The following is a 27,882-nucleotide window of genomic DNA, read 5'->3' as shown; positions in this document are numbered from 1 at the left end:
CCAGGGATGGCCATCCAAAAGCCTGTTGGATGTCTACTGTGGGATTCTCTGGATTTTGAAGAAATTAATTTCTAATATCTTGTTTGTAAGTAAAATAAATGCCTGAGGTAGGCTATCTCTAGATGTCTAATATTGTTTTTAAAGAACAACATTCACTGTAGGGGCATGTAGTATTTAAAACATTGTTTTGAAATGTTAAAAGGCATAGCATGTGCTTTTTAATGAAACCTGTTTTGGAAGCTTTCCATGAGCATCAACAGCTGTGCCTTTTGAATATTTTGAATTACCATACTTTTGGGCAAACATTGTACCAATCATATCTTAAGAAATTCTGCCTGAGAAGAAGAAAAAGTCATATATAGGTCTGTAGAGCTGTGACCAGTCAAAAGAAGTGGTAGGAGGGACATGTGGGTATGATTATGTGATTATAATAGTTACAAAGAAAGGAAGAGGAAGTACTAATCTTTTTTTTTGTGTGTGGGTACCGGGGATTGAACTCAGGGGCACTTGACCACTGGGTCACATCCCCAGCCCTATTTTGTATTTTTTGAGATAGGGTCTCACTAAGTTGCATTGCATCTCGCCATTGCTGAGGCTGGCTTTGAACTCAAGATCTTCCTGTCTCAGCCTCCTGAACCGCTGTGATTACAGGCAGACACCACCACCCCCTGCTGTGCTAATCTTTTTTTTTTTTTTTTTTTTTTAAAGCTGCCTTTCAGATACTAGCCCAATAATTGCTCAGTGATTGAGGCTGACCAAGATGTTTAATTTCTTTTTACTGTTTATGGTGTTGGGAAAACTGGAAATCCATATGCAACAAAATGAAACTGAATCCCTTTCTCTCGCCATGCACAAAAGTTAACTCAAAATGGATCAAGGAGCTTGATATCAAATCAGAGACTCTGCGTCTGATAGAAGAAAAAGTTGGCTCCGATCTACATATTGTGGGGTCGGGCTCCAAATTCCTTAATAGGACACCCATAGCACAAGAGTTAATAACAAGAATCAACAAATGGGACTTACTTAAACTAAAAAGTTTTTTCTCAGCAAGAGAAACAATAAGAGAGGTAAATAGGGAGCCTACATCATGGGAACAAATTTTTACTCCTCACACTTCAGATAGAGCCCTAATATCCAGAGTATACAAAGAACTCAAAAAATTAGACAATAATATAACAAATAACCCAATTAACAAATGGGCCAAGGACCTGAACAGACACTTCTCAGAGGAGGACATACAATCAATCAACAAGTACTTGAATTATGAGTTGAACTTTAAAAAATTAGCATTATGCCTATTTGTGTGATAAACTCTACACAGTAGGAATTGTTTCTTTTGTGTATTTTGAGTGTCTAAGACATGTCTTAGATGCCTTGTAACTGATAGCTAGCTATATATTGACTAGTTGAAATTAGAGAAGACTGACTATGTGGCACTTTAAATTGTGGCACAAATTTTGAATTTGGGTAAAATTTTTTATGAATAAATAGAAGAGAAAGCTAGTAATCTAAGGTTTGTATAAAAAATACTGTGCTTAAAAAAAAACAAAATTTTAATCTCTCAGTTTTAGACATTCGACATTTGAAATCATGTTGTTGGCAGGGACATATTTATTCCAACTGCTCTAGAGAAGAATCTTTTTGTTGCGTTTTCCAGCTTCTTGTGACTCCAGGCATTTCTTGTTTGATGACTGCCTTCTCCTTTTCAATCTCAAAATGGCCCCTCCTTCTCTCTCCCTTGGTTACTTCTGTTTACATTTATGGCCCACCCCTATTATCTAGGGAAAGCTCAGCCTCTTATGTTTGGGAAGTGATGTGTTTTTTTTTTCGGGGGGGGAAGGGGGGCTAACATTTGGCTCCCTACAGTCTGGAAGCCTTGGCTTCTAAATAAAGATGAGCAAAATGAATCGATGTTAATATGGCCATAGAATGGTGATCATTTTATTTGTTCTGTTGACATTTTTGAGCTCAATACATGCTTGTAGTTGTTTCAGGCGTTGGGATTATAAAGATGAGTAGATATATGTTAATATGGAGGGAGTTGTACTAAATGCATTACATATACTTATAAAATGTAAGAAGATGAAAATTGGACTCCAAGGCACATGCCTGTAATTCCAGTGGCTCAGGAAGCTGAGGCAGGAGGATCAAAAGTTCAAAGGCAGTCTCAACAATTTCAAGGCCTAAGCAACTTGGCAAGACCCTGTCTCAAAATAAATAAATATTTTTTAAAAAAGAGATGGCTGGGGATGTGGTTCAGTGATTAAGCACCTCTGGGTTCAATCCCTGGTACTAAAAAAAAAAAAAAAAAAAGAAAGAAAGAAAGAAAATTATATATGTTTGAGTGAATCTGTCCTTCATGGAGGAATGGAGGAAGCAAGGCATTATAGAATAGTGATTTTTTTTTTTTTTTTTGGAGATGGAGTCTTGCAATATTACCTAGGCTGGTCTCGAACTCCTGAACTCAGGTGATTTTCCTGCCTCAGCTAGCTAGCAGTGGTTAGTGCATTGAGAAATTTTAAACTCTTTGGTCCTAATATATAAATAGCTTTCTTCCATTTTACAATTCACAAACTAAATACTCTTTACTCTGATAGTTCTTAAAGCAAAGTTCCTTTCTAGATTAAGAGCTGTGATTGACTATTCAATATGCAAAGATGTATTTAGGGAATATGCAGATTAAAATTATGAGGTCTGGGGTTATGGCTCAGCAGTAGAGTGCTTGTCTAGCATGCCTGTAGCACTGGGTTCAATCCTCAGCACCACATAGAAATAAATAAATAAATAAAATAAAGGTGTCCATCTACAACTAAAAACAAACAAAAACAAACCTACAATGAGATACAATTATATACTCTTGAAATGGCTAAAAATCAGACTTGCAGCACCAATTGTTGGCAAAAATGTGAATCAAGGGCTGGGATTGTAGCTCAGTGGTGGAGTGCTTGCCTAGGCACTGGGTTCAATCTTAGCACCACATAAAATAATTAAAAGTATTGTGACCATCTACAACTAAAAATATTTAAAAAATGTAAATCAACTATAACTCATATTTTGTTGGTTAGAATGGAAACTGGTACAGGCATTTTGGAAAAATAATTGTCAACTTTTTTTAGTATAAATTTAAACATATACCATAACCTGAAATTCCACATTTACTTATTCACTACTCCTCCCAAACTGAAAACATTTCCACAGAATCTCTTGTACAAGAATGTTCAGGGGCTGCAGGATTGTGGCTCAGCGGTAGAGTGCTCATCTAGCATGTGTGAGGCCCTGGGTTCAATCCTTAGCACCACATAAAAATAAATAAGTAAAATAAAGATGATATTTTAAAAAAAGAATGTTCATAATGTCTGTATTGATTATAACTAGTAATAAATAAATATCCATGAGCAGGAAAATAGATTAAAAAGAGTAGTATATTTCTGCAGTAATACACAAAACTAACAGAGAACAAAGGGGAACTTTCTAAGGTGATGAAATGTTTTTTATCCTGATGAAATTGAGGCTTTCTTGGGTTCTTCGTTAGTGAACTCAGGGAATTGAATAGTTAAAATTTGTGCATTTCATTTTATGCAGATTTTACCTTAGAAGGGACTGGAAACAAATGAACTGAAGAGAACTGATAGGATAAATGACTTTTTTTCTTAATGTCACTATAAATCCATTTAATGTCTGAAACTGTGAAAGCCATACAACCATGAGAAAAGCTAAGATACACGAGATTTGTAGGAAGAATAATGAAAAAGACCAGAGACCTTGATGATGACCCCAATTTTTAAATCACTATGTCTCCCCAGTCCTGATTTTTCTTGGAATTATAATACACATACAGAAAAGTACACAAAAATGATACGCTTGGGCTGGGGTTGTGGCTCAGCGGTAGAACGCTCGCTTCGCACATGTGAGACCCTGGGTTCGATCCTCAGCACCACACACAAAAAAATAAAAATAAACAAAATGATACACTTGAGTAATTTATAAAGCGAATTACAAAGCATACTTCCATGGAGGGTGGCGGGGGGACAACAAAAGTCAAGAAGTAGAACATTGGCAGCCTTTCTCAGGCAATAATTTCCTGCCATTAATGAAAATCACTTATCAGGCAGAGGTACCTTGGTTCTTGTCGTCGTCTTCATAGTAAGATTTCAATTGGGAGACACAGATCAAATAGAGTAAACAGGCACAAAAAGTTTATTTAACAGAAGTTTGTGAAAGTACACCCTAGAAAACATGGAGTGGGCTGTATCTTCTGTGTTGTGGGCTTTTATGTCCTATTTGTGAACTTCCCACACTGTGAATTTTTCATTTGGTGTGGTTACAGCCATTTCCTGCCTAATTTAGTGCACTTGTGCCAATTTTGCCATGTTGGAAAATTTACTAGCATGGATTATACTCAGTTTTTTCTTATTGACAGGGAACTGTCAAGAAGTTGATCCCTGGGCTGTATATCAGCCTGCCAGGTAGCACCTAGGTGTAAAGCCTGAATTTCCTACTCATAGCAGTTTTGCAGTCTAAACATACTTAAGCTGAACCCCTAATACTGGAATTTTACACCTTTTAAATTTTATATGTTTGGAGTAATTTAGTATTCTTTTATGTTTGGGGTTCTTTCAGTTCGATGTGTTTGATGGTCTATATAGAGAATATCTGCAGCTTATTTTCACTGTGACATAGTCCAGTTCTATCATACCACTGTTTCTTCAAGTGTTGATGAACATGTTTCTAGGTTCCACTTGAAAGAAACAATACTGCAATGAACAGTACCATACAAATCTTTTGGTGTACTTGTAGTTCAGTTGGGTATATTCTAAGGAGAGGAATTGCTGAGTCATAATACATGCATTTCTTTAACTGGGTAGATAATGCTAGTTTTTTCCAAAGTAGATATGCTAATTTACAATCTGTTGCTTCTTATCTTCTCCAAACTTTCTATTATCAGTCTTTGTTTTTCTCATCATAATTTTTATTTTCTAAAGAGTTCTTCCACATTAGTAAGTGAAAAGGCAGTAGAAAAAAATGGAGCAAAAGGCTCAAATAGACATTTTGCAAAGGAGGGTATCTAAATGGCCAGTAAACAAAGAGAAAGTGGTCAAGCTCATTATTTATCAGGGAATTGCCTTTCAGTCTTTTGAATATACTCTTTTCTTGCCCAGGGTTATTGAAGATTTTGTCCCATATTCTAGTAACATTCTGTTGCTTTTCACATTTAGATTTATTTAGCTTTCCTCTTGGCCCCTGTTAACTAACAGTTTATTTTCTCTTCAGTATATTTACCTAATCTGGATATTTCATAACTGGAATTATACTCTGATGACAGGAATTTTATTTAGCTCTAAAGGTTCGTGAGCATCAGTTCCTTTTTTTTTTTTTTTTTTTTTTTTTTTTTGCAGTGCTGGGGATTGAATCCAGAGAGCATCATCACACATGCTAGATAAATGCTCTAACCCTGAACTACATTCCCCACTTATCCCTATCCTTTATAAAATTTTGAGATAGCCTTCTTGTAATCCTCTTGTTTCAGCCTCCTGAGCCACTAGGTTTACAGGTGTGCGCCACCATGTCTCTCTTTTTTCATTGAATAAAAATGTTTATTCACGGTATGATTTGTGGTTTTCTGTTGAAACCTGCAAGTGTGGGCTATTGTGTTATAAAATAGTTGAACTAATTAAGCTTTCTGTTTTAATGGGGGTTTTCACCCTGCTCTGGCAGGGGAAAAGGAGAAATGCTACCTCATTATTATCAGATGGGATAGAAGTCCAGGTTTCCCAACTGGCCCCTGTTGACACCTAAGTTGGGGGGTGTTTTCATCATTTTTCTGGGTAATTGGAGCTCTGGTTGCCTATTGTGATCTCCCTCCACTCATGCCCTGATGAAGGTAGACTTATTGTCACTGAGATAATGGTGCCTGTCTTAACTTTCCACTTCTGTGGCCGTACTTGTGCAGGTTGAAAGGTAGGTGCTCTTTCTTACTTCTAGTGGGGTCGAAAGTTCAGGTTTCTGGTGTGTCCTTTGCTGACATTGCAGGTACATGGCACTTCATAGTGCTCAGTGAACGTGAAAGTCCTCACTGTCTACTTGGTCCTCTTGTACACTTCCCTCCAGATTATTGGGATACTTTGTTGTAGCCTGGCAGGGATCAAGGCCTGGCCTCCTTACTTGGTCTTTGCTTCTGCAAATAGGGGTAGAGCTGTGTAGTTTTCTCTTCTTTTTCTGTAGTACTGGACAGAGTAGAATGTAGTTGTCTAAATTTTTTTTCTATCTTGCTACAAGGCTTCCCCTTCCTTGTACCTCTAACCAGAGAGCAAAGTTTATTTGTTTTTTCCTGAATACCAGCTTCTTTAGCTCCAAGTTGAGATACGTGGGAAATGAAGTCTATGGATCTGAGCACTGTGTTTATTCTTACACCGTGAGGTCTTCAGCTGGACTGCCTGTCCATTTGATACTCTTCTTATGTAAATATATAAGCATATATTTAATGCCCAGGACTTTGGGTTGTATTATTGGGTGAAATAGGGAAATACACAAATAACTACTCTATTTTCCTAGAAGCTGAAGTCTTTAAGTTTTAATATGTAATATCAATTTTCATTTAGTTGTGGATATTTTCTACTTTCTCTTGGGACCTTTTCTTCAATTCACATTTAGAAATGTATTGTTTACTTTGTAAAGATACATAGCTTTTTAGTTATCTTTATGTATTGAGTTTTGGTTTAGTTGCATTGTAGTTAGTGAACACATTCTGTACAATTCTTTTTTTTTAAACACTTATTTTTTATTTATTCATTTTTATGTGGTGCTGAGAATTGAACCCCGGGCCTTGCATGTGCTAGGCAAGTGCTCTACCACTGAACCACAACCCCAGCCCCCACATTCTGTACAATTCTGATCTTTTAATAGTTATTGAAGATTTTAAGATCCAGCTTGTGTTCCTTATTTATAGTGTTGTATATATGCTTCTGAGGAATGTATATTGTAGTTATTTGGTACAGTTTCTTATATGCCATTTAGTCAAGATGGTTAATTGCATTGTTTAAATTGTATGTGTACTTACTGTTTTATCTTATTTGCTTATTATATTAGCTAGCAAGAGTAGTGGCTAGATTCTCACCCTATACTTGTGAATTTATTGTAGTTCAAACAATGTATATAGTTAGTGGCTGTACTAAGTGTATGTAAATTTAAAATTGTCAATTCTTTCTGGTGCATTAAACCTTTATTATTAAAACGACTTTTGTCGCCTTTAGTAGTGTTTTTTTTTTTTTTTTGCCTTAAAATCTTTTATCTGATGCTAATATAGCTCTACCATCTGTCTTTTGATTAGTGTTTACGGTATCTTTTTCCTTGAACCCTTCCTTACCCTTTATGTCTTAAGTATAAAAAACTCTTAAAAAAGAGTATATATTGGGGCTGGGGTTATGGCTCAGCGGTAGCACACTTGCCTGGCATGTGTGAGGCATTGGGTTCGATTCTTAGTACCACATATAAATAAGGTAAAATTCTATCAACAACTAAAAAAAAATTTTAAAAACAGTATATATTATCAAGCTTTGTTTTTTCCTTTAAATTTATCTTTTATTTGAGGCATTTATTCTGTGTATATTAATGCAATTACTGATGTTTGTTTAAATCTACTGTATTACTGTGTCTTATTTTCCTGTTGTTTTAAGTTCCTTCTTGTTATGGTTTAGATATAAGTTGTATCCCAAAAGCTCAATTCAAGAAAGTTCAGAGGTGAAATGATTGGGTTATGAGAGCCTTAATCTAATCAGTGCATTAATACACTGTTAGGGATTAACTGGGCAGTAACTGTAGGCATGTAGGATGTGGCTGGAGGAGATAGGTCACTGGGGTTGTGGCTTTTGGGTATATATTTTATTTTGTCCCTGGTGAGCAGAATGCTTTCTCTGCTTCCTGATTGTCAGGTCCTGAGCTGCCTTCCTTTGCCATATCTTTCTGCCATGATGTTTTGCATCACCTCTGTCTGACCCAGAGCAATGGAGCCAGTTGTCTGTGGACTGAGACCTCTGAAACTGTGAGCCCCAGATACACTTTACCTCCTATAAAATTGTTATTGTCAGGTGTTTTGGTCACAGCAGCGAAAAAGCTGACTAAAATTATATTTCTTCCTTCTTGTTTTAGATCATTGGTTCTCAACAGAGGGTGGGGATGATAGGTCACTTATGGTAACATGTGGAAACATTTTGACTTTCACAACAACTAGGGAGAGTGGTGCTACAGGCATCTTGTTGAATATCTTAGGATGCACAAGACAGCCCTACAGCAAAGAATTATATTCTTTAAAATGCCAATTGTGCTGAGATTGAGAAACCTGACTTAGAGTGCTTGATTAATTCTAGTTTTCCCTAACCTTTAGCATGTTTAATGGTTATCCTAGAGAAGGATTTGGCAGATGTTTATTATTAAGAATAAAAAGATAGTAAATATTTTAGACACTAGATCATCTGTAGTTCCTGTCATGTACTCTTTTTTTTCCCCTTCTTTCTAACTCTCCCTTTTAATAGACATTATTTTTTAAAGCAGTTTTAGCTTCACAATAAAATTGAATGGAAAATACAAATAATTCCTGTATAACCTGTCTCTACATATGCACAGCTTCCCCTGATATCAGTATTCTACACTAGAGTATTACATTGGTGTTATAGTTTGAATCTGGAATGTCCCCTAAAAACTTTTGTGTTGAAGGTTTGGTCTCCAGTTACTCTTTTTCCCTTTCTCCCTCCCTTATTTTTACCCCCCACCCCCACCCCCACCCCCGCTTTTCTGGCTGCCATGGGGTAAGCAGCTTTTTTCTGCCATGCCCTTCTGCCATGATGTCCTGCCTTACCATAAGCCCAGAAACAATGGAGCTAAGTGACCATGGACTGAAACTGTGAGCCAAAAAAAACCTTTCTTCCTTTTAGATTCATTTTTCTTGAGTTTATTGTCACAACAATGGAATGCTAACAAACACAATTGGTTATAATTGGTAGGATTAGATTGACATTATTATTAACCAAAGTTCATAATTTACATTAGGGTTCACTTTTGGTGTCATGTGTGCTGTGGGTTTCAACAATCGTGTTTAGGCATGTATCTGCCATTATGTCATACAGTATAGTTTCACTACCCTAAAAATCCTTTGTGCTCCACCAATTTATCCTTCCTTTCCTCCCTCCCTCTCTTATAACTTCTGATTTTTAAAAATTGTTTCTGTAGTTTTCTTTTTTTAAGAATATCATATAGTTCGACTCTTACTATATGTAGCTTTTCAGACTGGCTTTCTTACTTAGTAATATGCATTTAAGGTTCCTCCATGTCTATTCATGAATCTATAGTTTATACCTTTTTAGTGCTGAATATTTTATTGCATGGATGCACCATAGTTTATCAGTTCACCTATAGAGGGACAAAAACTTCCCAGTTTTTGCAGTTAAACTGAATATTTTATTGCATGGATGCACCATAGTTTTTCAATTCACCTATAGAGGGACAAAAACTTCCCAGTTTTTGTAGTTAGAATTAAAGTTGTTATAAAATTGTATGCAGGTTTTCATGTGTATATATGTTTTCAGTTCATATCAGTTCATTCAGCCTAAATTCCTAGGAACATGATTGCTAGGTCTTGTAATATAAGTGTTTAATTTTGTAAGAAACTTACAAACTGTCTTCCAAAGTGACTGTTACCATTTTACATTTTCAATAGTAATGAACAAATTCCTCTTGCTCTGCATCTTTTTTTTTAAATAATGTTTTTTAATTGTAGATGGACACAATATCTTTATTTTATTTGTTTTTATTTTTAGGTAGTGCCAGGGATCAAACCCAGTGCCTCATGCATGCTAGGCAAGCACTCTACTAATGAGCCACAACCCCGGCCCCTTGCTCCACATCTTCATCAACATTTGGTGTTGTCAGTGTTTTCAATTTTTCCCATTCTAAGAGCTTTGTAGTAGTGTTAGTTTACAATTCTCTAATGACATATAATGTTGAGCGTATTTTTCAAACTATGATTATTTACCACCTGCATTTGTTCTTTGGTGAAGTTTTGGTTCAGGTCTTGCCCATTTTAAAATTTTGAAAAAAAATTCATTTATTATTTTTTATTTCTTACGTTTTCTAGGGATTGAATCCAGGGGCACTCTGCCGCTGAGCTACATTCCCACCTCTTTTTATTTTTTATTCTGTGACAGAGTCTTGCTAAGTTGCTGAGACTGACTTTGAATTTACAATCCTCCTGCCTTAGCCTCCCAAGTTACTGGGATTACAGGTGCGTTCCACCAAACCTGGGGAGTTTTTAATTTTCTTCAGTGTTGAATTTTACGAATTCTTTGTTTATTTTGGATAATAGTCCTTTATCAGATGTATCTTTTGCAAATAATTTCCCCTAGTCTGTGGCTTGTCTTATTTTCTTGGTTGTACCTTTCACAGAGCAAAAGTTTTTCACTTTCATGGATCATGTGAATCTGTTTCTGGATTCTTACCTGTTCCTTTGATCTATATGGGATGAACTGACATCTTAATAACATTGAGTCTTCCTATCCACGAACATGGAATATCTCCATTTATTTACTTCTGATTTCTTTCATCAGAATTTTATATATATGTTTGTGTGTGTGTGTGTGTGTGTGTGTGTGTGTGTGTATAAATGGTTTGTTTTTAATTTCAAATTCTGTTGTTCATTTTTGATATATAGGAAAGTGATTGATTGACTTCTGTATATTAACCTTGAATACCGCAGTTGTGCTGTAATACTTATTAGTTGCAGGAGTTTTCTTCTTTTGTCTTTTTCTTCACTTATTTATTTTTGTCATTTTTCTTCAGATTTTCTATATGGAAGATGATGTCATCTGTGAAAAATACACTCACATTTCATTCTTCCTCATCTCTGTGCGTTTTATTGCTTATTGTATTAGCTAGGACTTCCAGAATGATGTAGAAAAGCAGTAATGAGGGAGGATATTCTTACCTTATTTCTGATATTAGTGGGGAAGCTTTGAGTGTCTCACTTGTTAAATGATAGCTGTAGGTTTTTTGGTAATTGTTATTTATCATGTTGAGAAAGTTCTCCTCTATTCCTACTTTACTGTTGATTTTTATTACATGTAGATATTGGATTTTGTCACATACTTTTTGTGTGTTTGATATGATCACATGAGTTAATCTGTTGATGTAATGGATTGCATTAATTGATTTTTAAATGTGGAACTGACTTTGCATACCTGGGATAAATCCTGCTTAGTTGTGGTGAATAATTTTTTTTATACATTATTGGGTTTGGTTTACTACTATTTTGTTAAGAATTTTTTGTGTTTGTTTTCATGAGTGATACTGGTCTATAGATTTCTTGTACTTTTTCCTGATTTTGGTGTTAGGGTGATACTGCTCTTGTAGAATGAGTTCAGAAGCATTCCCTCTTCTATATTCTAAAAAGGATAATGGAGTTGGTATAATTCCTTCCAAAATCTTTGGTAAATTTATTGACAAGCCCATCTGGGCTTGGTGCTTTCTGTTTTAAATGGTTATTAATTATTGCTCAGTTTCTTTAACATAAATAGACTTAGTTTGTCTATTTTTTCTTCTTTAAGTTTTTGCATATTGTCTTTGAAATAAATGGTCCATTGTATTTAATTACTAAATTTGTATTCATGGAATTATTCATTGTATTTCTTTCTTTTTTTTTTTTTAAGAGGTTTTTGGGGGCCCTGGGTGGAATGTTATGGTTTGAATTATGTGATGTCTCCCTAAAGTTCATGTGTAAGTTGATGCAAGAATGTTCAGAGGTTAGGTGATTTGGTTATGAGAGCTCTAACCTAATTCATGAGGTTAGGTTGCTCATGGATTAACCGGGTAGGTAACCGTAGGCAGGTAGGGTGTGACTGGAAGAAGTAGGTCAGTGTGGATGTGCCTTTTAGGTTTTATATTTTGTCCCTGGTGCCTAGAGCTGTCTCTGCTGCCTGCCTGCCATGTCCTGAGCAGCTTTCCTCCACCACACCCTTATGTCATGGTGTTCTGCCTTACCTTTGCCCAGGAGCTATGGAATCATTCTACCATTGATTGAACCTCTAAAACCATGAGCCAAAATAAACCCTTCCTCCTTTTAAGAAAACCAAACCAAACCAAAATTATGGAATTTGTAGTGATGTCTCCTCTAATTTCTAACATTAATAATTTGTGTTCTTTCCTTTTTTCTTAGCCAAGCTAGAATTCTATCTTTTTGAAGAATCAGCTCCAGGTTTCATTGATTTTTTTTTTTCTCTGTTGACTTCCTTTTCTCAGTTTATAAAGTAATTTTCATCATTTTTCTTTTGTATTTGATGTTAATATGCTTTTCTTTTGTTCTTAGACTTTGCTTTTCTTTTTCTAGCTTCCTAAGATAGAGACTTAGATGATTAATTTTGGTTATTTTATTCAAATTTAAATTCCTCTCTTAAACGCTGCTTTCACTGCATCCCACAAATTTGATAAGTTGTATAATCATTTAGTTAAAATACTTTAAAATATCTCTTGTAATTTTTTCTTTGACCTGTGTGTTATTTAGAAGCATATTGCTTAATCTCCAATTATTTTCAGATTTCCAGGTATCTTTTTTGTTGTTGATGGTTAGAATAATTCCATTGTGTTCTTAGAATCAATACTGTATGATTACCATTTTTAAAAAATTGTGTTCTATAGCCTAGAATGTGTTCTGTTTCAGTGAATGTTCCATGTATGCTTGAGAAGAATATATCTTCCATTGTTGTTGGAGAAATAGTCTGTAAATGTCCATTTTATAAGTTGGATGGTGGTATTGTTTAATTTCACTGAGTAATTGCAGATATTTTGCCTAATGAATTTGTCCATTTCTTTTCTTTTTTTTTTAAAGATAGTGTTTTTAATTTTGTTTTTTTAGTTGTAGATGGACATAATATCGAACCCAGTGCCTCACAGTGCAAGGCAGGTGCTCCACCTCTGAGCCACAACCCTAGCCCCAAATTTGTTCATTTCTAACTGTTATTGTTGAAGTGTAAAACTATTAATAGTGGATTAATCTATTCATCCTTTCAACTCTGTCAGTTTTTGCCTCGTGATGCTATGTTGTTAGGCAGTATTTCTCTTATCCCTAAGACTTTCCTTGCTCTGAAGTATTTTCTGTTCAAAAAAAATATATATTTTTTTAAGTACTGGAGATTGAACCCAGGGTCTTATCCATGCTAGGCAAGTGCTCTATCACTGAATCTCCAGCCCTTTTTATATTTTATTTTTGAGAAAGGGTTTGGCTAAATTACCTAGGTTGGCCTTGAATTTGTGATCCTTCTGCCTTAGCCTCTTGAGTGACTGGGGTTATAGACATGTGTCATTGCACTCAGCTCAAAATTGTCTAAATTGGCTTGTGTTGCTATAAGAAAAATATTATATAGACTAGGTGGCTTATAAACAAGAGAGATTTATTTCTCATTGTTCTGAAGGCTGGGAAGTCTAAGATTAAGATTTTGGCAAACCTTGATGGTGAGTGTCTGGTGAGTGCCTATCTACTAGTTCATAAGTAGTTATATTTTTTTATTGTCTTCTCATATAGCAGGAGGGCCAGGGGAGCTTTCTTAGGACTCTTTCATAAGGGCAGTAATCCTGTAATGAAGTTTCAGTCCCCATGACCTAATCACCCCCACATACCTCACCGTCTAATAGTGTTATTTTGATGCTAAGCCTTCAGCATATAAACTTGGGAGGTATATAGGTGATTAGCCCATTGCTTTCTTCCTTTCCTTTTTCTTCCCTTTTCTTCCGTTTCTTTCCCTTCACCCAGGGGCTTACACATGCCAGGCAAGGATTCCTCAGTCCTTTATAAAATTTCATTTTGGTACAGGGTCTTGCTGAGTTGCCTAGGCTGGCCCCAAACTCAGGATCCTCCTGCTTCAACTTCCTGAGTATCTGGGATTACAGGCATGCACAACCAAGTCTGACTGCTGCTGATATATCTTTGTCTATTTAGTTTTAGTACATATGTGTCTTTATATTTAAAGTGGGTTTCCTGTAGACGGCATGTACTTAGTTGGGTCCTATTATCATTATTATTACTTTGTTTTTCTTAGTGTTTTACAGTTTTACATGATTGTAGGGTTCACTTTGACATTCACGAATGTATATAACATAATTTGCTCCATTTCAATCCCCAGTACTGCACTTGACCCCCATTCCTCTAATTTATTGTTCTTCCTTTTTATTTAGTTTTTAAATTGGTAAATAAAAGTGGAATTAATTTTGATATAGTCATACAGGCACATAGAATAATTTGGGTTAGTTTCATTCTACAGTTGCAGTTAGTTTCTCCCCTTTGCCATCCTTCTTTGCTTCCCACAACCTCCTTCCTCCACTCCAGTTTTCCTGTATATTTTCATGAGATTTCTCCCCCCTTTAAAAAAAAATCCTAATTTCTCTCTAGCTTTTACACATGAGAAAACATTCTACACTTGACTTTCTGAGCCTGTCTTATTTCACTTAGCGTGATGTTCTCCACTTGAATCCATTTATCAGAAAATGACATAATTTCATTCTTCATGATTGAGTAAAATTGCACCACCTTTTCTTTATCCATTCATCTATTCACAAGCATCTAGGCTGGTTCTATAACTTGGCTTTTATGAATAGCTATAAACATTGGTATGCACGTATCACTATAGTGTGCCGATATTAGTTCTTTTGGAAAATACTAAGGAGTGGGATAGCTAGGTCTTGTGTTTGCTCCACTCTGCAATCTCTTTCTTTAATTTAGTATATTGAGACCATTGACATTTAAAGCAATTATTGACATAGCTGAATTAATGTTGCCACATTTGCCACCGTTTTCAGTTGGTTGTCCTTATACTTTGTTAGTGTTTTTCTTCTACTTCATGCCTATACATATATGCTGTGTGTGTTTATAGGCTTATACTCACACACAACACACACATACAACCATGATACAAAAGACAGGAGGAATAAGGATTATTTTGTTAAGGTACTTATGTAGTATAGTAAGTGACAACAATGATAAAAGGCAAAAGAGGCAAGAATTCAAATTATTTTGTTGGTAAGGTCCTTATGTTATATACTTTTATAAGTTGTAGTTAGAAGGGAAGTGTTCTGTAAGTTGTATGATTAGGTCTTGGTCTTTTGGGGAACCTTTGCTCCTTGACTGTGAACTTTATTAGTGACTTTCAATTTGCACATACTCGTCCTTAAGTGAGAGAGGCTAATAAGAAGATGCTAGGTTTGAGAATTTCTGCTTCTGCAGGTTACTTAGGTTCTGTTAAAACCATAGCAGATCAGGCTCTAGTTAAACAGTATCTCTTGAGGGAAGAAATAATGTTAAGATCAGAATGTTCTAAAGATTTCAAATAGTTATATTTCCCTTCCCTTTTCTATGAGGAGGCTTTTCTCTGTTATTCATTGTGAGAACCTGGTTAGCTTCAGGAAATAAAATTTTAAAAAGTGTGGGATCACGTGTAACTGGCTACCTGTGTAGTTTTTAACTCTTGAGAATTGACTACAGTGACCTTTCAGCATTTGGTCAGTTATAGTTTAGATTTTCCTACCCCTGCCTGGGAAGATTTCAGCTTGTGTGTTTCTGCTTTGATACGTTGTTGTGATTTTCTATATTAGCCTGTCAGTCTCTCCAGTTTGGGAGGTATTAGTTTGTCTTGTGACCTCATCTCTTTTTGGATCTAAGAGAGTTGTTGCCAGGCACAGTGGCACATGCCTATAAACCCAGAGGTAGGGGAGGCTTAGGCAGGAGGACTGCAAGTTCAAAGCCAGCCTCAGCAAGTTAGGCCCTAAAGCAACCTAGTGAGGCCCTGTCTCAAAATAATAACTATAAAAAAAAGGGCTGGGGATGTGGCTCAGTGATAAAGTACTTCTGGGTTTGATTCCTGGTCCAAAAATTAATAAAAATTAATAAAAAATTAATAAAATTAATTAATAAAAACAGATGAGTTGTTGATTTTTCAGTTTGCTCAGTTTTCTTTTTGGATGGGGTGGCAATCTTTAAGCCTCCTCTTACATGCAGACTGAAACTAGAAATTGGAGAATTTTTTTTTTTTTTTTTTTTAAATCAAGAATGGGTGATATGAGGGCTGGAGTTGTGGCTCAGTGGTAGAGCACTCACCTAGCATGTGTGAAGCCCTAGGTTCTATCTTTAGCACCACATGAAAAATAAAGGTACTATGTTCATCTATAACTAAAAAAAAAAAAAAAAAAAAAAGAAAGAAAGAAAGAAAGGGTGATATGCCCTTTCCCCTTACTGGCAGCATGGAGACTATACAACGCCTAGAGGTAATGTAAAAGATGTAAGTTTGTGGGAGTTTTTCAGAGCTCTAGCAGCATTCCTTAAAAGGTCCAGGAAGTTGAAAATCTCTGAAAGGGTGGATGTGGTCAAGCAAGCCAAGCATAAAGAGCTTGTACCCTTTGGTGAGAACTTGTTCTGCTTGTGAACTGCTTTCATGGTGGAGCACCTGTATCCCCACGGGATCTGTGAGAGATATCAGAGAAATGGTATCATGCCCAACTTCGTCAGCAAAGTCTTTGAGAGTGCAGCTGGCTAGGTCCTCCAAGCTCTTGGGAGACTGAAAATGGTAGAAAAAGACCAAGATGGGGTTGCAAACTGACACTCCAGAAACAGATCTGCACAAAATAACCAGATAGGTGACAGCGACCAACAAGAATCATTAGAACAAATCATGTTGGATTTTTTAAAAAGCAATCTGAGGCCTAGTCTAATATCTTTCTTCATAATTGCCCTTACTCCTAAGAGGCAGGTCTTTAAGTTTCTAGCCCAAACAAATGGTGTTTACCAGGGCTTTCCCACTCATTGCTGTTTCTTGGTGTTTGTTTGAATTTGAAGGCTGTCAGAAGTTATTCACTTTCCTATTTACCTGCTTTGGATCTGGCAGGTGCCTCCAAATACCAAACCAGTTTCATTTTTTTTTGTATCTTCATTCTTTCCTGGCCCATCTCAGTAAATATTTACTCTTGTTTTCCAGTACCTGCAAGCAGATGTGTAAAATATATATTCAGCTTTTCTTATTGTCCTGAGTGGGAGACTTAATTCAAATTGCCTAATCCTCTGTTGTTAGAAGATTTTCTCTAGATTTTTTGGTATGAGAGAGAATACATTTTTCATAGTATTCAAGATAATTGAGTTAATTTTTTTTGTGTTGTCTGTTGAAAACCTCCTTTTAATTAGTATAGAAAATAGTTATTTCTTTATAACCCTGAATATAGAATGGCTGAACTACTTTTCAAAGCCAGAAAAAGAATTTTCTTTGAGACTGTTTTATCTATGACTCTAGATATCTATTTGGAGGACTAATGTAAATATTTCCCAAGATTATCGTTGAGTAATTGATGAATACCCAAACTGGAGAACTGAAAATGTTGTATGTAGTTTTTTGTACACAATATTTAACAGGTTCAGAATTCTAACTTAGGTAAGATTTGCACAAATATGCGAATAGTTTTCTGTAATTCTTAAGTATCCATAGAAGACAAAATTTGGAAATAGTCTGTTGGCAAATATAGTCCAGGGCCTCATACCTTTTGAATCAGAAAGTTCTTTCCATGTACCTGTTACATTTAAAGCTATTCATATTTAGTCATCCTAGAAATAGAGAACAGTTAATGACTATAGCCCATGTTTCGTCTATTGTTATAGAGTAGTGTTCACAACCCCCCAAAAATATGCTTAAACAAAAGTATGATGTGAATATTTGTTCTGGGGTAGTAAATGGGCCCTTTTATTTTTGGCCCTGGATATTTTTGGCAGATGGTAGCAAATGAGACTGAAGGTGGATTGGGGCTAATTGTGTAGGACCCTAATAGGTTAGAATGTTTTGACTTTGTCTCAGGAGCTTTTGAGTGAGAGTGAGGAGGCAAATAAAATTTTTGTATATTAACTTAGTAATACTTTGTCATTTAGTCTGGAGAAGAAAAATATACTGAAAGCAGGGATTATAAAAAGTTCCTAATAGTCAATAGTGATGGTGTACATTTGTGATCCCAGCTGTTCTGGAGGCTGAGGCAGGAGGATCACAAATTCAAGGCCAGCCTGGGCAAGACCCTGTCTCAAAATGAAATTTTAAAAAGGACAGTGGTAAATGCTTGCTTAGTTTGTGAGAGGCCCTGGGTTCAATCCCCAATACTGTAAAACAAACAAAGCTGTAGTAACTGTGTAAGGTAAGAAAAGTCTGATTTTTTTATAGTAAAAAGGAATGACAAGAAAGGGGTGCACTTTGCATTTTAGAGTTAGAGTATTGATGTTTATACATAAGAACTTTAGAGAGTAAAGCAAAGAAGGTTCTCAGGTTGTAAGTATGGATTAAAGGTAGCATAATATGGGTATCAATACCAGAAGCTGGTAAGTCAGAGGTTGAAGGTAGATTGAAAACAAGAATGACGAATTTGAGTAATAAGAGCTGTTAATTTTATAACATTATGTAAGGAACTATTCAGTAAACATGAGATTATTTTGGAAATGTGTTGATTTGATCATCTGAGCAATTTTTTATGATTATTAAAATGTAAATTTTAATAATCATATTATTAAAAGATATGGACACATATCTTTTAAAAATAATAAAGATATTGGGCACAATATCTTTATATCTTTATTTCATTCATTTATTTTATGTGGTGCCTGGGATTGAACCCAGTATCCACACATGTGAAGCAAGTGCTTCATCACTAAGCCACAATCCTGGCCTCTTCATCACTAAGCCACAATGCTGGCCCCTTAAAATGTTTTTTTAATAATTAAAAAGCTATATGTTGTATTGTGAGTAGGGAGTACTACATTATTGCTTCAGAATTTACTGCTATTGTTGGTGCATATTATTTTTATTATTTTAAAGTATTTTTTAGTTGTAGATAGACACAACACCTTTATTTTATTTATTTATTTTTATGTGTTGTTGAGGATTGAACCCAGTGCCTCACATGTGCTAGGCAAGCATTTTACCACTGAGCCACAACCCCAGTCCTATTTGGCTCTTTTGTGTATATGTAAAAATATCTGTGTGTATTATTCATATTCTTTTCTTTGTTATGTGGTGAGGAAGATCTAACTTATCATTTTTAGTTTGTAATTCAGGTAGATTACTTTATCCATGGATATTCTGATTTTTCATTTTTTTAAAATTAAAAATAACATTGTAAAAGAGTATTGTGTATTATCTTTGGTACTTTGTTCAACTATTTTTATAGAATAAATCCCTAGAATTAGGCAAGAGGAAGTAAGCAGATTTATCATTTTAATACCAATAGCCTTCTAGAAAGATTAGTATTGAGTCTTGTGTACATGTGTGCAAATTAATAACGTGATTTTTTTATTTTTAGACATGTGTTTGAGTGGGGGACCTTCAAGTAATGTGTGATAGTATATTCCCCTTTGGTGGTCATTAAAATTAATGTACAGGAAGGCCATGGAATTTTAGTCATTGTTTCTACATACTTTTGGCATGAAAAATATAACCCATATTTTAGTTCATTGGGAGACTATAACCCAATACCATTGGCTGGTGGCTTTAAGAGTAGAAATTTGTTTCTTACAGTTCCAAAGACTATGAAGTCCCAAAGATCAGGGTGCCAGCAGATTTGGTGTCTAATGAGGCCTCACTTCTTGGTTTGCAGATAGCTGTCACATGTCCTCAAATGGTGGAGATAGCAAGCTATAGTTCCGTTTTTCTTTTCTTTTTCTTGTTACTGGGATTTGAACCTAGGGATGCTTTACCACTGAGCTATATCCCCAGCCCTTTTTATTTATTTATTTTTTTGAGACAGGGTCTTGCTAAATTGTGAAGGATAGCCTCAAACTTGGGATCCTCCTGTCTCAGCCCCTCAAGCCTCTGGGATCACAGGTCTGTGTCACCAGCCTGGCTCTAGTTTTTCTCTTTTCTTATTAGAACACTACCCATCATAAGGTTCTACCTCAAGACCTTATGTAAACCTAATTACTTCCCAAAGAACCCTAGCTTCTAATATTGTCCCATTGGAGATTAGGGCTTTAACATTTGAATCTGTGTAGGACAAGATATACAGTCTAAGGCAAGGACTATATATATATTTAATAGGAACTAGAATTAGAGATGAGGTTAGTAATTAAGGGATATGCTATCAGGAAAATATATATTTCCATGTCTATATATTATATATATGTATATATGTATATATATATATATATGTGTGTGTGTGTGTGTGTGTGTGTGTGTGTCTAATGAATGGTTAATGATGTTGATTATAGAACTACACTTTTCTTAGTTATTTGTAATAAGAACACTTTTTCATCATTTTTTTTAAAGAGAGTGAGAGAGGAGAGAGAGAGAGAGAGAGAGAGAGAGAGTGAGTTTTTAATATTTATTATTTAGTTATTGGCGGATACAACATCTTTGTTTGTATGTGGTGTTGAGGATCGAACCCGGGCCGCACGCATGCCAGGCGAGCGCACTACCGCTTGAGCCACATCCCCAGCCCCTTTTTCATCATTTTTAAGTCTAATGTAGTAAACACATGGTTACTATCATAAAGAAGCAGGAATGTCGCTCAGTGGTGGAGAACTTGCCTAGCCTGCTTGAAGCTCAGGGTTCAATCCCCAGCACTGAAAAAGAAAACCTTCATACTACTGGGTCAGTGCTTTTGGGGGTAGGTAAAGTGATTTAATTTCCTCCTCTTAGCACAGTACATAACACCTAGGAACTGATTAATATTTATGTGTTGATTGATTTCTGATCTGAATCCTCAGCCTGAATGCAGTTTGTGTTATGTCAAAGAGCCTTTATAGCATTAAACACAGATATTGTCACTTGTAGACAGTCTTTGATTCTCCCCAGTCACTTAGCAAGTTCCAGATAGTTTTCCCTCAGATTTAGGAATATGCATTTTGTACTAGTATCCACCTTTGAAGTTTAGCACAGTGGTTTCAGGAAACATGACTCTGGATTGTGAATTTAGGAGTACCTAAACTGGAACTCCTGATATAGTTAGGTTACTGCTAGAAGATCAGACTCTCAAAGTTGAAGACACAAGGTAAATTACTTAAATTTAGAGATGGGTATTATAGATAGCCAAAGAATCTTTGTGTGGAAGTAAAGAAAACATGATTACACTTTATTCTTGTACTTTATTTTGTGAACAATTGAAAAATTTGAAAACTGGGTTTTGTTATAAAAATGATAAGGAAAATAATAAATGACAAAAGAAAAGTAAAACTAAATGAAGTTCAAATTCACTGATCACTAACCAAAGTTATTTCTCTGTGCAGGTATAATTTGGTTTCCTGAGATTCTGTCTTAGCAAGAAAGAAGTGGGAAATACTCCTCAAAAAAGAACTAAAACCATAATAAAGCCACAATTTATTATTACATGGTTGTCAGTTTATTTACCAATATGGACACTTTTCCCAACATTTTTCCAACTGGTGGAGACACTGGACTAAATTCTGAATCTGAGTTCCAAAAAATGTTAATTGATGAAAGGTTACGATGTGACCATCATAAAACTAATTATCAGACTCTCAAAGTTGAACACACAAGGTAAATTACTTAAATGTAGAGGTGGGTGTCATGAGAGTGTTAAAAAAGTTATTGGCTAAATGTTTGCTCTGGAACTGTAGTATAATTTTATTATTTTGCAGTGTATTCATTCAACACTTTCAATGTAGTAAAATTTTACTTTAAAATTACTTTGTTCAAAGCAATGAAATCAAGTGGGTTGGGTTTATAAAATCTTATTTTCAAAGTAGCAAGACATAGAATTACCCAGGTGGCTAAATATCTTTTTCCCTCTGATTATAAAGTTGCGTTCGGATACTACAGTGTTAATAAAGTAATGCAGTTAGAGAACAAAGACATACTTAAAATTGAATTTTTTTAATGTTTTTTTAAATCAGATTGCAGGGTGAGTACATAAAATCACAAAATGAACTCAAGCGCTTGTTAAATGAAAAGGAAACAAACCAGGAAAAATTCCAGCTACTGCTTGAAGAGCTAAAAGGGGAATTAGTAGAGAAAACTAAAGATTTAGAAGAAATAAAACTGCAGGTAAGAAAATATATTTGAGTTTGTATAAAACTAGTCAGATAGGGGAAGGAAGTAGTTTTGATAAATGTGTTAAATTGCACCTTTTTCATTTTTATTTTTAGCAGTACTGGGAGGTCAAACCTAGGGACTTGTACATGCTAGGGAAGTATGCTCTACCATTGAGCTCTGCATCTCCAGCTCTGTCTCTTTATCTTTAGTGATTTTTTTCTCTGCTATATTTCCAGCTGCTATAATTTAATCTTCTTTTATGTGTTCTAGAATATTAGCTATCATGAAAGGGAAACCATGAAACAAACTTATGTAAATTAGTACTATATTACCTACTCTGAAATATTTCAACATACAGAATAATTAGGGAAAAGGCCAGTTTGAGTTGATTAAAATTCAGAATTAAAGAATTTCTTTCAAAAGATGTTACTAGTTTTTGTGTGTTTATTACAATTGAAACTAAAGTAAAAATGATTGATGGTTATGTTTTATCATTTTGTTACTGGGGATTGAAACCCCCAGAGGTGCTTACCCATTGAGCCACATCCCCAGCCCTTTTTATTTATTTTTTATTTTGAGACAGAGTCTTTCTAAATTGCTGAGAGCCTCGCTAAGGTGCTGAAGCTGGTTTTGAGCTTGTAGCCCTCCTTCCTCAGCCTCCTGAGGTTGCTGGGATTATAGATGTGCACTATTGAGCCTTATTTGATAGTTATTTTTAAGGAGTTTCTTAAAAGAGATTGTAAAAACAATATGTATGCATAATTTATGTGCACATTTTAAGGTAAATGGGTTTTTGAAGGAAAAGACAATTGATACAAAAATACTAAACTACTGTTTCTTGGGTATTTTTTACACTGGTCATTTTTCATGTGCTTCCAAACTAAAAAAAGGCTTAGTAGTCAAGCTTACCAGTCAAGCTTAGTAGTTTTTTTGTTTTTTAATATTTATTTTTTTAAGTGTAGATGGATACAACACAATGTTTTTATTTTTATGTGGTGCTTAGAATTGAACCCGGGGCCCGCCCGTGCCAGGGGAGTGCTGTACCTCTGAGCCACAATACCAGCCCAAGCTTAGTAGTTTTAAATTAATCAAATATGAATGAATGCTATTTTCCTGTATCTCTTTACTTTCTGAATAGCATCTGCAAACAATGGTATGAATAATAAGATTATTAATACCAAAGTCATAAGTTCATAGAGCAAGAAGGTAATTTTTTAAGTTATCTAATCTGGCATGTCATCCAGCATAGATTTCTTTGACAGCAGCCTTAGCAGTTTATCATTCAGAATCTTCAAGACTTCTGCTGTTGGGAATACCACTAAGGTTTGGTTTGGGGAAGGAGAATGCTTGGGCTGGAATCTACACCATGCTCAGCTTCATTTCTAGGTATATTTGGAACATTTAAACAAAGCAAAAACCTCAGAGATGTGAGTGAAAGGGAGAAATGTAAATATAAGCCAGTAGAATCAGTGAATTAATTTGTTTTATGAATATTCAGAGGCTCAATTTAGCTATTTGCTTTAAGGGATGCTTGCAATTTGTGCAAATTATAAGTGAAGAAAACTTCAACAGTAAGATCATTAAGAAATATTTCAGTGAAAATTTATGAAAGGTGATTATCTTAAAAATAATCATGTATTATCTAATTGCAAAAAATGCCTTGTCCAAGATTTAATGTTGTCACTGACTTTTATAGAAAATAAATTGAATTGAGTCAGGAGGATATTGACAACCTAAACAGACCAATATCAATTGAGGAAATAGAAGAAACCATCAAAAGACTACCAACTAAGAAAAGCCCAGGACCGGATGGGTATACAGCAGAGTTTTACAAAACCTTTAAAGAGGAACTAATACCAATACTTTTCAAGCTATTTCAGGAAATAGAAAAAGAGGGAGAACTTCCAAATTCATTCTATGAGGCCAACATCACCCTGATTCCTAAACCAGACAAAGACACTTCAAAGAAAGAAAACTACAGACCAATATCTCTAATGAACCTAGATGCAAAAATCCTCAATAAAATTCTGGCGAATCGGATACAAAAACATATCAAAAAAATTGTGCACCATGATCAGGTAGGATTTATCCCTGGGATGCAAGGCTGGTTCAATATACGGAAATCAATAAATGTTATTCACCACATCAATAGACTTAAAAATAAGAACCATATGATCATCTCGATAGATGCAGAAAAAGCATTTGACAAAGTACAGCATCCCTTTATGTTCAAAACTCTAGAAAAACTAGGGATAACAGGAACATACCTCAATATTGTAAAAGCAATCTATGCTAAGCCTCAGGCTAGCATCATTCTGAATGGAGAAAAACTGAAGGCATTCCCTCTGAAATCTGGAACAAGACAGGGATGCCCTCTCTCACCACTTCTGTTCAACATAGTTCTCGAATCACTGGCCAGAGCAATTAGATAAAAGAAATTAAAGGCATAAAAATAGGAAAAGAAGAACTCAAATTATCACTATTTGCAGATGACATGATTCTATACCTAGCAGACCCAAAAGGATCTACAAAGAAACTATTAGAGCTAATAAATGAATTCAGCAAAGTGGCAGGATATAAAATCAACACACATAAATCAAAGGCATTCCTGTATATCAGCGACAAATCCTCTGAAATGGAAATGAGGACAACCACTCCATTCAAAATATCCTCAAAAAAAAAAAAAATACTTGGGAATCAACCTAACAAAAGAGGTGAAAGACTTATACAATGAAAACTACAGAACCCTAAAGAGAGAAATAGAAGAAGATCTTAGAAGATGGAAAAATATACCCTGTTCATGGATAGGTAGAACTAGCATCATCAAAATGGTGATATTACCAAAAGTTCTCTTTAGGTTTAATGCAATGCCAATCAAAATCCCAACGGCATTTCTTGTAGAAATAGAGAAAGCAATCATGAAATTCATATGGAAAAATAAAAGACCCAGAGTAGCAAAAACAATGCTAAGCAGGAAGTGTGAATCAGGCGGTATAGCGATACCAGACTTCAAACTATACTACAGAGCAATAGTAACAAAAACAGCATGGTACTGGTACCAAAACAGGCGGGTGCACCAATGGTACAGAATAGAGGACACAGAAACCAATCCACAAAATTACAACTATCTTATATTTGATAAAGGGGCTAAAAGCATGCAATGGAGGAAGGATAGCATCTTCAAAAAATGGTGCTGGGAAAACTGGAAATCCATATGCAACAAAATGAAACTGAATCCCTTTCTCTCGCCATGCACAAAAGTTAACTCAAAGTGGATCAAGGAATTTGATATCAAATCAGAGACACGGCGTCTGATAGAAGAAAAAGTTGGCTACGATCTACATACTGTGGGGTCGGGCTCCAAATTCCTCAATAGGACACCCATAGCACAAGAGTTAATAACTAGAATCAACAAATGGGACTTACTAAAACTAAAAAGTTTTTTTCTCAGCAAAAGAAACAATACGAGAGGTAAATAGGGAGCCTACATCCTGGGAACAAATCTTTACTCCTCACATTTCAGACAGAGCCCTAATATCCAGAATATACAAAGAACTCAAAAAATTAGACAAAAGATAACAAGTAACCCAATCAACAAATGGGCCAAGGACCTGAACAGACATTTCTCGGAGGAGGACATACAATCAATCAACAAGTACATGAAAAAATGCTCACCATCTCTAGCAGTCAGAGAAATGCAAATCAAAACCACCCTAAGATACCATCTCACTCCAGTAAGATTGGCAACCATTAGGAAGTCAAACAACAACAAGTGCTGGCCAGGATGTGGGGAAAAGGGTTCACTTGTACATTGCTGGTGGGACTGCAAATTGGTACGGCCAATTTGGAAAACAGTATGGAGATTTCTTGTAAAACTGGGAATGGAACCACCATTTGACCCAGCTATTCCCCTTCTCGGTCTATTCCCTAAAGACCTAAAAAGAGCATACTACAGGGACACTGCTACATCCATATTCATAGCAGCACAATTCACAATAGCAAGACTGTGAAACCAACCTAGATGCCCTTCAATAGACGAATGGATTAAAAAAATGTGGCATTTATACACAATGGAGTATTACTCTGCATTAAAAAATGACAAAATCATAGATTTTGCAGGGAAATGGATGGCATTAGAGCAGACTGTGCTAAGTGAAGCTAGCCAATCCCTTAAAAACAAATGCCAAATGTCTTCTTTGATATAAGGAGAGTAACTAAGAACAGAGTAGGGACGAAGAGCATGAGAAGAAGATTAACATTAAACAGGGTTGAGAGGTGGGAGGGAAAGGGAGGGAGAAGGGAAATTGCATGGAAATGGAAGGAGACCCTCAGGGTTATACAAAATTACAAGAGGAAGTGAGGGGAAAGGGAAAAATAAGGGGGAGAAATGAATTACAGTAGAGGGGGTAGAGAGAGAAGAGGGGAGGGGAGGGGGGGAGGGGGATAGTAGAGGATAGGAAAGGCAGCAGAATACCACAGACACTAGTATGGCAATATATAAATCAATGGATGTGTAACCGATGTGATTCTGCAATCTGTATACGGGGTAAAAATGGGAGTTCATATCCCACTTGAATCAAAGTGTGAAATATGATACATCAAGAACTATGTAATGTTTTGAACAACCAACAATAAAAATTAATAAAAAAATAAAATAAAAAATAAAATAAAGATAGAGGAAGCTCCACCCTGCTCTGAAAAAAAAAAGAAATTGAAAAGAAATTTATTTAAAGAGCATTTCTGCATAGTGAATGGGAATAATCATACCAAGCTCATAGAATAATTATAAAGATCCAATAAGAGATTGCATAGAAGGTTGCCACTACTGTGCTTTGATGTAGTTAGTGATCAATACGTGTTAGCTATTATTGTTACAGGCTGAATATTTCTTATCTGCAATGCGTGGAACCAAAAGTATTTCAGATTTTGGAGTTTTAAAATTTTTTCAGTTATTTGCATTGACTTCACTGGATGAGCATTCCTAGTCTGTAAATCTGAAATCCCAAATCCGGAATTCTTTGAACATCTTGGAGCATTTCAGATTTTACATTTTTGAATTAGGAATACTTAGCTAGTATGTTGTTATTATGTGCTAAAGGCAAAATCTTTTTCTAACACGAGAAATCATTGATATGTATTTGTTTAAAACTAAAAATGTTACCATAAATGTATATGTTGTTTTTGTGCCAGGCCATCAAAAATGTATAACCCATGTTTTCCTATTTTGTTTTGGTTACTAAGATGCTCATATCAAAATTTATTACTTAGTTTCACTACTTAATATATTAAGAATTTTTGGCACAGTATTTGCCCTCTTAAATGAAAAAATACTTTGAAAACATTTTTTGTTACTATTTGGCCACTTTATGTTACTATTACTGCAAGTGTTGGAGTATTAAAGGTTTGTTTATGTAGGTAATGATACCTAGATTATAAAACAAGTAGTTGCAGTGCTTCTTTGAAAGTCTTAAATATGGGAGAGTTTCTCCTAAAATAGAATGGAGAAAATCCTGTAATGTCTTTGGTTTTTGTATGTTTGGGGTCTGGGCAAAGAAGAGATTTTTATTATGTGCTTAATTTTAATGATTCTAGGAATATATAAAAAAAAATCTTAGAGATTCTTTATTAGAGAACTCAAGGATCAGAAGACTTCTAAACCTTTGTTTGCTATTAGGTGACCTAGGCCAGTGCTGCACATCACTGTAAAATTTAAAGCACTGTTTCCAAGAGGTATCTATGACATAATTAAACATGTTTAAGGAGCTATGTGGGTATTGCATAGCTGCATCGCTGCACAGGGTAGCGAGCACAGGTCAGCTAACTTTCTGCTTACTTTGCCCTGTGC

The 27,882-nt window shown here is 35.4% G+C and overlaps 1 protein-coding gene across 5 annotated transcripts in view; it reads left to right on the top strand.

Annotated features, from left to right (window-relative positions):
* Positions 1-27,882, top strand: part of Cep83 (centrosomal protein 83) — a 121,123-nt gene that overhangs the window by 21,815 nt on the left and 71,426 nt on the right. For 4 of the 5 annotated variants that reach the window (XM_076854950.1, XM_076854952.1, XM_076854953.1 and 1 more), the window contains exons 2-3: positions 21,272-21,542; positions 21,899-22,049. In XM_076854950.1, the coding sequence (XP_076711065.1) occupies positions 21,373-21,542; positions 21,899-22,049 (321 nt within the window). In that variant the 5' untranslated portion in view covers positions 21,272-21,372. Of the gene's footprint in view, positions 1-7,969; positions 8,039-21,271; positions 21,543-21,898; positions 22,050-27,882 lie in introns of those variants that run through there. The other variant, XM_076854951.1, reaches the window with a different exon arrangement.

Source organism: Callospermophilus lateralis, chromosome 4 (assembly GCF_048772815.1).
Source record: "Callospermophilus lateralis isolate mCalLat2 chromosome 4, mCalLat2.hap1, whole genome shotgun sequence".
NCBI classification, from domain to species: Eukaryota; Metazoa; Chordata; class Mammalia; order Rodentia; family Sciuridae; genus Callospermophilus; species Callospermophilus lateralis.
Note: the sequence above shows the minus strand (reverse complement) of the source record. Positions and strands in the feature narration are given on the sequence as shown.